The 13,994-nt window shown below is 52.5% G+C and overlaps 1 protein-coding gene across 4 annotated transcripts in view; it reads left to right on the plus strand.

Annotated features, from left to right (window-relative positions):
* PPP3CC (protein phosphatase 3 catalytic subunit gamma) overlaps nt 1-12,862 on the plus strand; it is a 35,516-nt gene extending 22,654 nt beyond the window's left edge. The window contains exons 9-15 of one of the 4 annotated variants that reach the window (XM_069877599.1): nt 240-365; nt 1,298-1,375; nt 2,413-2,439; nt 3,365-3,446; nt 3,990-4,087; nt 7,664-7,693; nt 9,168-12,862. In XM_069877599.1, coding sequence (XP_069733700.1) covers nt 240-365; nt 1,298-1,375; nt 2,413-2,439; nt 3,365-3,446; nt 3,990-4,087; nt 7,664-7,693; nt 9,168-9,346 — 620 coding nt within the window. In that variant the 3' untranslated portion in view covers nt 9,347-12,862. The remainder of the gene's footprint in view (nt 1-239; nt 366-1,297; nt 1,376-2,412; nt 2,440-3,364; nt 3,447-3,989; nt 4,088-7,663; nt 7,694-9,167) is intronic. The other 3 variants (XM_069877601.1, XM_069877600.1, XM_069877603.1) reach the window with 3 other exon arrangements.
* The last annotated feature ends 1,132 nt before the right edge of the window (nt 12,863-13,994 follow it).

The following is a 13,994-nucleotide window of genomic DNA, read 5'->3' on the forward strand; positions in this document are numbered from 1 at the left end:
CTTAATGTGTTACTGTGGCAATTAGCTGTCAAGTTATAAATGCTGAAATAACACTTTCACGTCCAGCCACGTGACAACGAAGTGCTGCTGATGAACGCTGCCATAAAAGAGAAGCTGCTGGTGTAGGGAAGCTTTTCACTTTGCTGTGCCCCCAAAACTGTAGGAGTATAATCATAGAATGGTTTGAGATGAAAGGGACCTTAAAGATCATCTAATTCCAATTTCCTTTTCTCTTCCAGCTGCTGTACTGAAATATGAAAACAATGTCATGAACATCAGGCAGTTCAACTGTTCCCCTCATCCCTACTGGCTTCCAAACTTCATGGATGTCTTCACATGGTCCTTGCCTTTTGTAGGGGAAAAGGGTAAGAGAGATTTGGATTTCACTTAGGAGTTGCCTGGTGACTGGTCACTGTACCCTGAAACCTCTCCCACAGGCTATTAAATATGTTGGGAGAGTGTGGTGACTCATTAATTATCAGACAGCACTAGAAAGTAGTTCAGGTTCAAGCAAATCTGCGCATTCCTGGGTAAAGCTCGTGTGAAAAAAGGTGTGGATACCTGGTTTAGAAAGCTTTTCTCAACAGAACGATCCCTTCTTGCTGTTTCTGCGTTGCTGATGGAGCCGATCTTGGGTGGTGTAGCCCCAGCTCAGAAGTAGGAGACACTTCTCTTGCAAAAGGGAAATTAAAATCTCCTGTTGGCTTGTAGCCCACGAAAAGGGAAGCATTCTCTTCAGTTTAAAGGCTTATTTCATTCTGGAGGAGGCGAGGCAGCTTAAAATATGGCCAAGACTTTGCCTCCGTTCCTTAGCAAAAGGGTGTTTACCTCTCCTGGCGAGTGAGTTTAAATTCCGCCCTGGTGCTGCATGTTTGAAGTGTGTCTTAAAGGTCTCAGATGCCAAAAGATTTTTGACTTTGAGGAACCAAAGGTTGAATCCCCCGTGGATTTGCCGTTCAGGAGCCAGCCTGTTGTGTGGGTCGGGGAGGGGCGGTGGGACCCTCGTCGAGCCCAGCCTGTTCTGCAGGAACGTTGGCACCCAGCTCCCTCATCTGTTTCATCTGTGATGTGCTTGGACCGCATCCACCTCCTTGGCAGAAGGTGTGAAGGATGTCGTCTGCTCCGGGTACTGCTGCGAGGAACCAGCAGTATGCGGCTAAAAGTGTCTTTGGGCTTCAACTTCCGAACTCGAAACGACCTTGAAACCATTTGCATGTCCAACTCGTCCTCCAAATACCTCTGCCTGGCAAGCACATGCACCAGGCCTGTCTAATCTCCCTCTCTGTGCTTCTTGCAGTCACCGAAATGCTCGTTAACATCCTCAACATATGCTCTGATGATGAGTTGATTTCAGATGGTGATGAGACATTGGAAGGTAAAAAACCGCCGTTGCGACTGACCTGGTAACAGAGGGAGGGTGGGGCGGGCGGGGAAGGTGTGTGATGCTAGAGCGATCAGCACTTGATTTATAGCTGGATGCCCAGCCAGGGTCTCTGGTTCCTTTTTGGCCAGCAGTTCTAGGTTGGAAACATTTTTATTTCCCTTTGCTGTTCAGTCACAGAGAAATTAAATTACATTCACTGTGACAGACTCTTCTTGCCAGCCACTCAGCTTCCTGCTTCTGACAGAGGCTGCTTCCCAAGCAGCGCTTTTTTTTTCCTCCAGTTCAAAATTTTCTGTATCAAGATAGAATTCTAGAATCCTGGAATGGTTTGGGTTGGAAAATACGTCCAGTTCCAACCCCCTGCCATGAGCAGGGACACCTCCCGCTGGATCAGGGGCTCCAAGCCCCATCCAACCTGGCCTTGAACCCCTCCAGGGATGGGGCAGCCACCACTGCTCTGGGCAACCTGGGCCTCCCCACCCTCATAGTGAATTACTTCCTAATGTCTAATCTAAATCTTCCCCCCTCCAATTTAAAGCCATTAAATACCCACCCAATCTTCTCATCTGTTACAGTGAACTCTGTAAAGTGGCTTCTTCTGTTTGCCCCCCCCCCCAAAAAAAAAGCCGAATGCATTTTCTGGCCCTCGTTTTTAGGGACTAAGCAGTGGCTGAGCTGATGTGTAGTTCCCATGTGGGGATTGCGCGGTGACCCAGAGGAAGCTGAGGCGCAGATGCGGGGCGTGCAGCGAGAAGCGGGGCCGCGAGCATGCACGGGGAGGGGATGCGAGGGAGCTGCCTGTACCCATCTGTGTAGGGCAGAGGACGGGCGTTGCCACAGGGAAGCAGAACACCGTTGTGCTACAACAAGGTGCTGCTGCTTCGATCAACAGGTCGAGACTTTAATCCGCTTCTCCCATTGCATTTCGTTTTCGTTTTATTTTCTTTCTCCCCTCCCATGAAAATTAAATTTGTTTCTTCTATCTCTGTCTTCATCTCCTTGTTTCTTGGTGTCTCCTCTCCCTGAAGATCACTACATTTCAAGCTATCAGAAAGGTACCCAGCTAGAATTTGCTACAAGCTTAATTTTCACTGCCTGTGCCACCAGATTCCTCGGAGTGGATTTGAATAGCTGACTAGTTGGGCAGTCTTTTCATCCTCTTTCAGTTTTAACATAAGCGCCGTGTGTTTTTTAACCCTTCTGCGTTCCTCCAGGAACTTGAGAAACGGGGTCACGTTTCTATCTGACTTCTGAATGCAGCCACTTAGTGCATGGCTGAGCCATCGGTGCATGTTAGACCTCTGGTTTGGCTTGTACTGTCCTAATGTGTAGTTGGGCCATGTGAGGAATCTCAGCTGAGAGGAGATGTATTTGTTACCTCTTTTACTTTGATTTTTTGTTTGTTTTCAGTTACCCTCCATGCTTTTCTCTCCCGTTGGGTCTGTATAGCGGAAGGGGGTGTTCACATATCTCACTTTGTGTTTGTGTGGGGTCAAAGCAGAGTTGCAAGGCTCCGGCCAGCCCTTCACTGTGCGCCTTGGATGCCAAAGCTGATGCTTGCGTGACACTCCTCCCCGCGGCGAGCACAGCCCGGTGTTCTGCAGTGTTCATCAGCAGTCAGATTCGTCAGTGTTCTGCCTTGCAAAACTGTGTCTACATGGCTGAGTCATTTGTGTTACATCCTGTGTAGTGTGATCAAACCCGGTGAGCTTCGAACAAGACCTTTCCGATCTGTTTCCTTTGGTGGTTCTACTCTCTTTAGACCTTTAAATGCGTGTGTCGTTCTCGTTGGTGTTGCCCTTCTCACTGCCATCCTGACCACCATCCTCTCAGCACTGTTCTCTCGAGAGTGTAGCTGTGAACCTGTAATCCATGATTTCTTTTCCTGGAGTCAGGCAGGTGCTTCATATTGACATTACCTGCGCCCGGAAAGAGAGAAACCTTAAACATGCTGCTCTTTGTCTTTTTTCTCTCCCTAAGGTGGGACAACAGTCCGTAAAGAGATCATCAGGAATAAGATTAGAGCCATTGGGAAGATGGCACGTGTCTTCTCAGTTCTTCGGTAAGGAAGAAACATGGGATTTGGGGTCTGGGTAATGAAGGGACGAGGGAGAAGTCTTACCAGACTTTGGAGCGGATGGCAAAGGCCTGAGGTGGTGATTTCTGTGCACCTGGTGGTCTGACTCACTCGTAAACCTTCATCTTAAGCTAGCAGAAAAGATATTTACAATCATGGTATCGTGGAACGGTTTGGGTTGGAAGGGACCTTAAAGTTACCATCCAGTTCCAACTCCCCTGCCATGGGCAGGGACGCCTTCTGCATTCAGCCCTTTCAGGACGCATTTGCTGTGCTGTAGCTCTGGTGGGTCAGGGCCAAGTAAGCTGAGGTGCTGAAAGAGGGGAGATTGAGATGAGATTGTAGGAAGAAATGTGTCCTGTGAGGGTGGGGAGGCCCTGGCCCAGAGCAGGGCTGGCTGCCCCATCCCTACAGGTGTTCAAAGCCAGGTTGGATGGAGCTTGGAGCAACCTGATGCAGTGGGAGGTGTCAGGTGGACCTGAGCGTTGTATTAATCTCTCAGTAACCGGTTTTGTTCCCTCTTTGCAGAGAGGAGAGCGAGAGCGTGCTGACTCTGAAAGGCCTGACTCCGACAGGTACGCTGCCCCTCGGCGTGCTCTCAGGGGGGAGGCAGACCCTGCAGACCGGTGAGTATGAAAATCCTCCTTTCCACAACGCTGCATCCCCTCTGCAGTTCTATTCCTGCCCCGCAAACCCTTCACTCGGCTCCTGTAGGCGTTTTGCAGGGTGCTAGGGGACCTGAGAGGTGGTTCAGGCCCACGAGGAAGAAGGATTCAGAAATAGGCAAAAGCAGAAATGTAGGTGGGGATGTGCTGAGCCTTCCAAGATGTCCCCACATACCCTCGAGGAGGGGAGTGCAAGGGAAAAAAAGACAACAAACAGCACCATGCCTAAAGCATGCCTATTGCTTTATTGTGTTTCTGCGATGATTTTTATAATCTGTTTCTCTTCTAATTCTGCACGATAAGCATCCTCTGCTTTGCTGTTCTGCTGCTGTTGTGTGATAGCATCTGTACAAGTGTAAACGCGCCTGCTTGTTTGTTCTCTGTTAAACGAAAACCCTCTGATATTGACCCTACGAAACCATGAGTACCTGACTGAGGAAGTTTTGATTAAGTTGAAGGAAGGAGATTCATAGAATCCTGGAATGATTTGGGTTGGAAGGGACCCCAGAGCCCATCCAGTCCCACCCCTGCCATGGGCAGGGACACCTCCCGCTGCATCAGGGGCTCCAAGCGCCATCCAACCTGGCCTTGAACCCCTCCAGGGATGGGGCAGCCACCCCTACTCTGGGCAACCTGGGCCAAGGCCTCTCCACCCTCACTGCAAAACGTTTTTGCCCAAGATCTCATCTCAGTCTTCCCCCTTTCAGCTTCAAACTGTTCCCACTCATCCTGTCCCTGCCCTCCCTGATCCAGAGACCCTCCCCAGCTTTCCTGGAGCCCCTTTCAGCCCTGGAAGCTGCTCTAAGGTCTCCCTGGATCCTTCTCTTCTCCAGGCTGAACAACCCCAACTCAGTCTATCCTCACATGGGAGGTGCTCCAGCCCTTATAATATCTTCGTGACCCTCCAGGCCTTTGTGGCCTTCCAGTTTTTTCCAAGCCTGTATGTTTCACATTAAGATTTCTCTCGCTGCCCTAGTTTTGATCTGGTTTTGGAGGTTTCTGTTTCATGCTTGCTGGCAAATCCTTTGCTCCCTCCCTCAGCAGCCAAATGCTCAGCCGTATTGGTGTGCCGAGAGCAGGACTGAGCTAGCGATCTGCCTGCTTTAAACTCGCAGGGCAGGGAGATTGGCTGATGGTCAAGGAATGAGTTATCGTAGTAACATGTGTCCCCACAGGGAATCCTGTAATCTAGTGTTTTAATCCTTTCCTGCCGCCAGCCTTTGAATGCTGGCATTGGAGCAGCTGCCTTCCCCTTCCAATCAGCGGTGGGTGATTTCCTGCCGGCTCACAAGAGGGCTTGTTTGGGGATTGCCTTGTCCTGATTAAATAGTTTGCAAGTGAGAAACTTCTAAATATTCCTGCCCACTCCTAGGGATGGGGAGAAAACAATCATAGAATCATGGTATGGTTTGAATTGGAAGGAACCCCAAAGCCCATCCAGCTCCACCGCTGCCATGGGCAGGGACACCTCCCACTGGATTTGGTTACTCCAAGCCCCATCCAACCTGGCCTTGAACCCCTACAGGGATGGGGCAGCCACCACTGCTCTGGGCAACCTTGTCCAGAGCTTCCCCACCCTCACATTAAACAATTTCTTCCTAAGATTTCATCTCAATCTCCCCTCTTTCAGCTTAAAAACCTTACTCCTTGTCGCTCCCAAATTCCTGGGTTTCTCTGCCTGCACAGGAGCGTGAAGGGCTTTTTTTCCCCCTTTTTTTATAGCACCGTGATGGTTTCTGTTGCCCCAGTTCTGCTGCAGGCATGGGAACAGAGCCTGAGTGGGAAGGTGGCTGTTGCAGCTCTGCTCGAGCAGCCAGCTCACTCACAGTGCCGCAGCTTTGCCCCTGTAGCTGACAGCGTGGGGTTGTGCTGCCACCATCTCCTGCACCTTCCCCTCTCGGGGGGTCCTCCCAGGGCCCCCCAGTAAAGAAGCTGAGCTGTGCATCTCCCCAGACAAGCTGGACCTTTGCTGCTGCCTTACCCGACCCTGCCTGTCGCCTCCTCCCGTGGCTGCAGGCTTCCTGCCCTCGCTGTTCCTGGCACCCCGTGCTCCCTGCAGCAGCACCCCACTTTCTGCGCCCCTTTCACGCTTCCTTTTCCCATCACGCATCCTTCTCTCGACCCTTCCCATTCCTCGCATCCCTTTGCGCCGCCACAGCCTCCCAGTGAATGTACGGGTGCTCCTTTTGCAGCTCGGTGGAGAGGAGAGGGAGCTGCACCCCGAAAGAGGAGAGGCAGAGCTGCTCCTTCCCTCCCTGAGCCTTCTTTCACAGCACGGCTGAGCCAAGTCACCGTATCTGGAGCAAAAATGTTCAACCACAACTCCATTCTTTCTCTGTGGCCTCTCAGGGACCCACGTAGTCTTTGTTTTGGGTCCAAGGCAAAAAAGCTGTGGCATTTTGAGGCTAAAGGCAGGGAATCTGTTTGGGGGAAGTGCCTCCTCCCAGATGTTGAGGCAGGGACTACTGAAACTTGGACAGCTGCTGCAGGGGTTTAGGGAAGGGATGTTGCTCAGCTTTATCGTGCCTTGTTGCTTGGAAACACTTTCCGGAGGTGGAGCTGAAGCCAAACTGGATTTTGAAGCATCAGCCTTTTTTCTAGTTATAATTCAAGGCACTGGGATCGGAGCAGCCTGGTATAGAATCTGAAATGGTTTGGGTTGGGAGGGACCTCAAAGCCATCCAGTGCCACCCCTGCCATGGGCAGGGACACCTCCCACTGGATCAGGGGCTCCAAGCCCCATACAACCTGGCCTTGAACCCCTCCAGGGATGGGGCAGCCACCCCTGCTCTGGGCAACCTGGGCCAGGGCCTCCCCACCCTCACAGGAGAACATTTCTGCCTAAGACCTCATCTCAATCTCCCCTCTTTCAGCTCAAAACCATTTTGCCTTGTTGTATCTCTGCCCTCCTCAGCTTTCCTGGAGCCCCTTTCAGTACTGGAAGGCTGGAAATATCTGCTGCTGCCTGCCTTCCCCCAAACTGCCCTTCTGCTCCAGTTTGTCATCACATCCCTCGGCGTCACTCGCCTTATGTGACTCTGGTGGTCGAGCCTTTGCTTTGGGATGATTTCCTCATAATTTACTTCCTGGAAGTGTCTAGGGTGCCCTAGAACCACTGAACTGGGTGCAGAGGGACTGGAAATTTAGTGCAGGTGGAGACCCAAGGCTCAGGCAGAGACTATCGCTGTCTGTGGGATGCCTGCATGCCCGAGCCCTCCAGTGCATGCAGCCGCAAGCCATCTCTCTGCTTCTCTGTTCCTTTCCATTGGATTTATGTGTCCCATGAACGTGAGAAAAAGGAGACTCCCCCGTGTCAGTACAGAACCTGAGGGAGTCCCCTTTTTAGCCTTTCCTCTCGAGCTCCTGTCGCCTTTTGTTTCTTCCCCTCTTGCCAGTTGGTTTTGATTACGGTCGACTCCACTGGGGCTGGGAGGCTGTGGGCTCTGCGTTCGCAGCGATGATGTCGGATCACTCACTGTCACTCTTTTTTTTTTCCCTGTCTTCATTTTTGCATGCCACTGTTCTTCTGTATTGCAGCCACAGTAGAAGCGGTAGAGGCACGGGAAGGTATGGCTAGAATCCGGCGAGAGACTCAAAATCATCTCTGTGTGTGCGTGCGCTAATTCTAAAGAGCTTTATTGGCCTCACGGAAGCTTTTTACTCTTGCATCACCAGAAGTGGGGGAGGATGGGCCCCTGCTGGGAAGCCGAACTACACAATGACCTGGTTCAAGTCTGCTTTAGCCTCAATGAGGCTCTTGCCTGTATTCCAAGAGTGCAGTTTGTGCTTTGGTGCCTCAAGACCTTGGTGTTGTGGTCCTGCGGTCGAATCTCAGATGCCCCGTGGCCGAGTTCATCCCCTGGGGAACTCGATCCAGGCAAGGCTGCCACTAAACTTGGTCAAAATCAAGTAGGAAATAGCACATTGCACACCTTTGCTGTAATCTTTGCCTTCCCCTCAGGTGGGCCAAGGTGGTCCCAGTGTGGAGAAGCAGTTTTCCCCTTGAAGGAATGTCAGATTCCTGAGGTTTCTGTCTGGAGAGGTTTTCTCCTCAATAGCTCCATCCAACTCCTGATGAATGGGGCCGTACCTGTGTCCAGAACTTTTTGGTTACCAAGAGAAGCTTCTTTATAAACCACCCAAGTCCTGCTAAAAAGATTTGGCACAACCCCCTTTTTTTTCTTAAATCATCTGTAACACAAAGCAGTTAAACGTGTATTTGGTCCATATCATCACCACAAGGATGATGTACTCGCCTCAAACGGAGAAGCGCCTGCCCTCGGTGGGATTTCATCGCTCCCGAGCCTGCCTGTCTGTCTCCTGGTCATGCAAGAAGCGTTTGTGCCCCAAGGACTAGCTCCTTCCCTCCCTGGTGTAGCCGTGTGTGGTTTGTGTTTGCATTAGAGCCTTGCGGTGGTGTCTTCGTTGTGTCGGTTTGGTTTTGCCCTTTTTTATTTTTTATAGTATCGTGTTTTTCAGTTTTGAAACTTCCCTGAGATTTCCCTGTTTGGGGATGGCGAGCACTTGTCTGGACTTCAGAGAATCAGAGAACCCTCTGGGTTCGAAGGGACTGACGAGGATCATGGAATGGTTTGGGTTGGGGGGGACCTTAAAGATAACCCAGTTCCACCCCTGCCATGGGCAGGGGCACCTCCCACTGGATCAGGGGCTCCAAGCTCTATCCAACACAGGCTTGAACCCCTCCAGGGATGGGGCAGCCACCCCTGCTCTGGGCAACCTGGGCCAGATCGTCGAGTCTAACTGTCTCTGCAGGAGTTCCTGCTCCTATATTAAAAGCAAAACCATTATGGAGCAGAGCCAGTTGCTGTGCTCTGGATCCTAGACCCAGCAGCAAGGACTTCACTTCCAAGCTGCTCTGTGAGCTGGTGATGCCAAAACTCGCCATCTCGTTCCTGTAGCCAGACACGTGCTTTCCGTTGCCCTGACTCTGTCCTGTTCCTGTCTGGCGTGTGCTAAAGGGCTCCTATCCCGGGATCCGCCGCTCGAACTAACTCTGCTTTCTCGGCTCTTCTCTCTGCAGCCATCCGTGGATTTTCCCCGCAGCACAAGATCCGCAGCTTCGAAGAAGCCCGAGGGCTGGATCGCATTAACGAGCGCATGCCGCCGCGCAAGGATTCAATGCACTCAGACGGGCCGGTGAACTTGGTAACCTCAACAAACTCTGCGGACAAGAACGGCACAGGGAAGAAAACCCAGTAACGGCCCGAGTGCCCAATCTGCACCACTAAAAGGATCCAAAACTTAATGAATTTTATTTATTTATTATTGGGGTGGGGTGGGGGCAGGGGAGAAACCAACTTCACCTTGGAGGCACGTTCATAATCCAGTTTGCATCCGTTCTGTAAGAAAGGTGACCATTTTGTAATTTTTTTATTTATGTTCGATATATATATAAAAAAAAGTCCATCTTTTTTTAATTTAGAAACCAATCTTAACCGCTAGCGCATATACGACGTGTTGTGCTGTACAGCTGACCTCTCCTCCCCGCGAGGCAAACCTCGAGGGGGGGATTAAACAAAACAAACCCAGTCCCAGGCAACTTGGGTCGTTGTCTTTGGTACTGTTCTGAGTTAGCCTGTGCTTTCAAAAGCGGGTCCTTTCATGGAAAATGGGGTTGGTTTGGGTTTTTTTTTTTTTTTCTTCTCACCACTGTCTTCTTCCCCAGAGTTTGCTGTTGTTTCCTTCGCCTTCTCGCCTACCTGCAGCTGCCGCTTTAGCAAGCGCGTCCGTGGAAGGCACCTCGCGTGGTGCGACTGGCTGGGGTCCATCCCTCTTCGAAGGTGACATCCAAATAGTCAGGCTAAGCTCTAAAGGATTCCGGTGTCTTATTCCAATCAAGACACCTTTTCCATCAGCAATTTACTTTTATTCCAGTGCAAAAGGTAACCGGGAAGGCAAGTAGGGAAAGCGCTGCCCCTTGTTGCGGCTCTTCCCAAAGCTCCGGCAGCCAGCCGGATGCTGGATTTTATCAGCCAGGGCTGCCCTTGCAGCACAAATCCCACTGGGAATCCCTCTGATTCAGAGCAGAGGAATGATCTCCGGTCTCTTGCGACCAGCAGGGCTTTGGGAAATCTGAATTTTAAAGGAAAAGGCTGATATATAACCTGTGGGCAGAAGGACCCCTGCTTCCACCACCACATACTGCAGAGCCTGGGGCACATTCCACTGCTCTGGGCTCTCGGATCAGCTCTTGCTGATCCATATTTGAGTAGTGGACGTGCGCGGAGGTCTCTCCAAAGCCTCCCAGCCATCCCGCATGCCTCTTCAAGGGGTCTTTCACTGACCGCTTGGGCTCACCCGGTTACTGCATTAGCCAGCGGTTGTTCCAAAGGAGCCGTGGGAACATCAGCCTCTCCTGGCAGCTGGAGGAGGGTTGTGATCAGATTTAGGGTGATGGTGCTGCTCGTTTCTGTCAGGATGTGGCTCGTTGGCGAAGAAGCCCCTGGTTTGGGAAGCGTGTCCCTCCCTTGGCGGCAGGGCAGGTGGTTTTACTGTAGGTTGAAAGGTCGAGAGATCGAGTGGATCTGGCAGGAATTCTGGAAGGGTGTTTGTGCAGGATCTGGGGGATCTCCTGAGGACCCTGCAAGGACCGGGAACCTCAGAGCCTCGTTCTTTCACTTGAACTTTGACGCGAGTGTTGAAAAGGGATTTTGTGAGATTCCCGTTTGGTCGCGTCCCTTCCCCGTGTGGCATTTGAGCCGGCGACTGCAGAGTCAAAGCAGCTGCTTTTGGAGGCAAATCCCTTGCCAGCTTTCACTTCTTTCCCAACTTATTGTGCTTTCCCCAAGCAGGGGCAGCAGGCGAGCGGGCTGAGCCTCTGAGTAGGGATATTTGCCAACCCTTTCTCTGGATCTTGCTGTCTTCCCTTTGTGCTCCGGCCCCGAGCTGCCGTGCCAGAGGGAAAGAGCAACTTTGCAGGAAGCTTCCAAACTCTCCTTTAATCGTACATCACCGACTTTCACGCCGGCTCCATCTGTGAGCAAGCCACTGGGGTTTCACGAGAGACTTTTTGAGTCGCATGCCTCCGCTTTTTCCTTTCTTTATCCCCTTTTTTATGCGCCTGCTGCTTTGCAAAGAAGTGCGAGATGTTTCGAGCGAGCTTCTCTGACCCCACCTGAGGTGTGGGGCCAAATCGCCTTTGTCTGTGAGTATTTCTTCCTGTTTTTTCCTTTTTAAAGGCAATCCTTTCGGATATGCAGTGAGCCCACGTGTGGTTATCTTCCTCTGAGAGCGCAATCCGTGCAAAGGTGCTGCCCGTGCATGTTCGGGCGTGTTGTTCTGACCCAGGCTGGGATCTCACCCAGGCACCAGTTGGAGTCGGGAGCTTTGGAACTGGGGGGACGCTCGTGCTCCAACCCAACCCTGGGTTGTCGGGGGCGTTCGGCAGGGTCCATCCCTTTTGGAGGGGGTTTAGCTTCGCTGGCGGTTTGTCCCCCAACCTTCTCATGCTCCGGCATCGCCGGCTCCTCCCAAAATCCACGTGGCCCTTGTGCTTTGCCCTGGCAAAGCATGGAGGGGCCGAGGTGTTGCGAGGAGCTTCCATCTCCATCTTTTCTCTGGAGCTTAGCCGGCTTTGTGGCATCCAGGAGGGGCTGGAGCCTGTTCGGGATGCGGGGAGCTCTGCCTGGGAGCATATATGGGTACCATGACATGTTTGGATGCTGCGGCACGTTACGGATGCCGTGATACCATGACTTAGGGATGTCGTGGCTCGTACGGATGCCGTACTGCTGGCTCCCTTGCTGTAGCAGCGTAGGTGCTGGTCCCCCTCCCTGTAACCCACTCCACGTCCTCGGGCCGGGGAAAGCAGAGCTTTCCCCTGCCCCAGCACTGAGCTGGGAAACCGCATCCCCTCCCCATCAGCTTTTGGAGAAGAGGGCGATGAAGACCTCGGGGGAGAGGTCCCTGCCCCAATTCCCACCCAAAAATGCTAGGAACACCCAGATTTCTCCCTTTTTTTCCCTCCTTTTCCCCCCTGCTCCCTACAAAACCAGCGCCTCGGAGCTCTGCACGACTCAAGACCCCTCATCTCAGAGCTCCCCCCTGTTTCTTTTCCCTCCTGGGCTGCCAGAGCTCCGGGAACACAAGCCGACGAGCGTGCCTGGCCCCGGGGAAAGCTCAGCCGCCTCCTCCGCCCGCTGGCCTCGCAGCCTGGGTTTATTTTTGCATGTTCTAGCAAGGTGCATGTCACAAGGAGGGGAGTCAGCAATGGGTCGGGGTGCTGGCTTGAGTTCCAACTTATTTTTTCGGTGTTGGGAGAACCTCTTGCTTGCCCGTGCCAGCCCGGGAGCCGCTCGCGGTGCTCGGCTACGGATCCGACCTCGCTAGGTGCGCTGGCAGGGATGCCCGGAGGCCGAGTGGCCTCTGCCAGGGAGGACCCGAAGCCCCACGGGACACGTGCTGCTTGCAGTGAGGGTGATTTTAGGGTTCTCGATGCTGAAGGATCGTAACGCCCGTTGCCTGGAGACTGCCTCCTTCTTTTTTTCTTTTTATTTTCTTCCTTGCTTTTTTTCTTTTTTTTTTTAGTTCTGTTTAAAGGAGAAAAAGAAAAAAATGGTGAAAATGTTATTTATTGGCAGAAATTATTTAATATAATTTCTTTTTTTTTTCTTTTTTTCGTGAAAAAAGGAATGAATTTGTTAGAACTGTCTTAATGTAAATTGGGAGTCATCTTTAAGGAAAAAGAAAAAAAAAGGTTAAAAATTGACACAGTCACTCGGCTCTGCTGTGATTTTATTTCAGGATGCGCTTGGGTGGTGGGCACGACATGGAGCCCTCCCTGATCCAGAGCCCCTCCCCAGCTTTCCTGGAGGCCCTTTCAGTCCTGGAAGCTGCTCTGAGGTCTCCCTGGAGCCTTCTCCAGGCTGAACAACCCCAACTCTCTCAGCCCGTCCTCAGGTGGGAGGTTCTCCAGCCCTCGGATCATCTCCGTGGCCTCCTCTGGCCTCGCTCCAACAGATCCGCATCTGACATGTAAATCATAGAATCCTGGAATGGTTTGGGCTGGAAGGGACCTCAAAGCCCATCCAGTCCCACCCCTGCCATGGGCAGGGACACCTCCCACTGGATCAGGGGCTCCAAGCCCCATCCAACCTGGCCTTGAACCCCTCCAGGGATGGGGCAGCCTCTCCACCCTCAGAGGAAAACATTTCTGCCTAAGATCTCATCTCAGTCCCCACTCTTCCAGCTACAAACCATTCCCCTCATCCCATCCCTGCCCTCCCTGATCCAGAGCCGCTCCCCAGAAAGGATTTAGGGTCTGTTTTCCAGCTGCTGCCTCACCAGGGCCCCTCGCCAGGGCCAGGGCAGTGCCAGGTCGGCGGCTCCGATGGTTCCCGGCACGTTGGTGCTTGCGAATCGGCTCCTTGGCTCTCGTTGGAGAGCTCTCGGCTCCCTCTCCATCCTCCCAGCCTCTGGCTGAGCAAACAACCCTCCTTCCGCTGCCACCCTGGGTGCCAGGAGGAAGAGACAGGAATTTGTTGCCTCCTGTATCCCACCTGGCTCTTTTCACCCCTCCTCGCCATGGACTTTGAGGGTTTGAGGAGCAGCCCTGGTCTTTCCAGCTCTCCCAGCTCCATCCTGGGGATCCCAACCCTGTGCCAGGAGACGGGGGCATCGCCTGCTCCCTGCCTGGGCCACCTGGTTCCCAGCTGTGGTTGCCACATCGGCTTCTCTGCTCAGGCCAGCGTCGAGTTTTGCTCACCGCATGCCATCCATTCTCCGGAAGCAGCCAGGGTGTGACCGGGAAAGGGATGCTCCCACCCTCCCACCCTTTTCCTGGGTGTTTCCATCCAACACTCGGGAGCAACCAGCAACCCCAGCATCGCTCCCCACCCCTGGGCTCCCC

The sequence above is a fragment of the Phaenicophaeus curvirostris genome, chromosome 27 (genome assembly GCF_032191515.1).
Source record: "Phaenicophaeus curvirostris isolate KB17595 chromosome 27, BPBGC_Pcur_1.0, whole genome shotgun sequence".
NCBI classification, from domain to species: domain Eukaryota; kingdom Metazoa; phylum Chordata; class Aves; order Cuculiformes; family Cuculidae; genus Phaenicophaeus; species Phaenicophaeus curvirostris.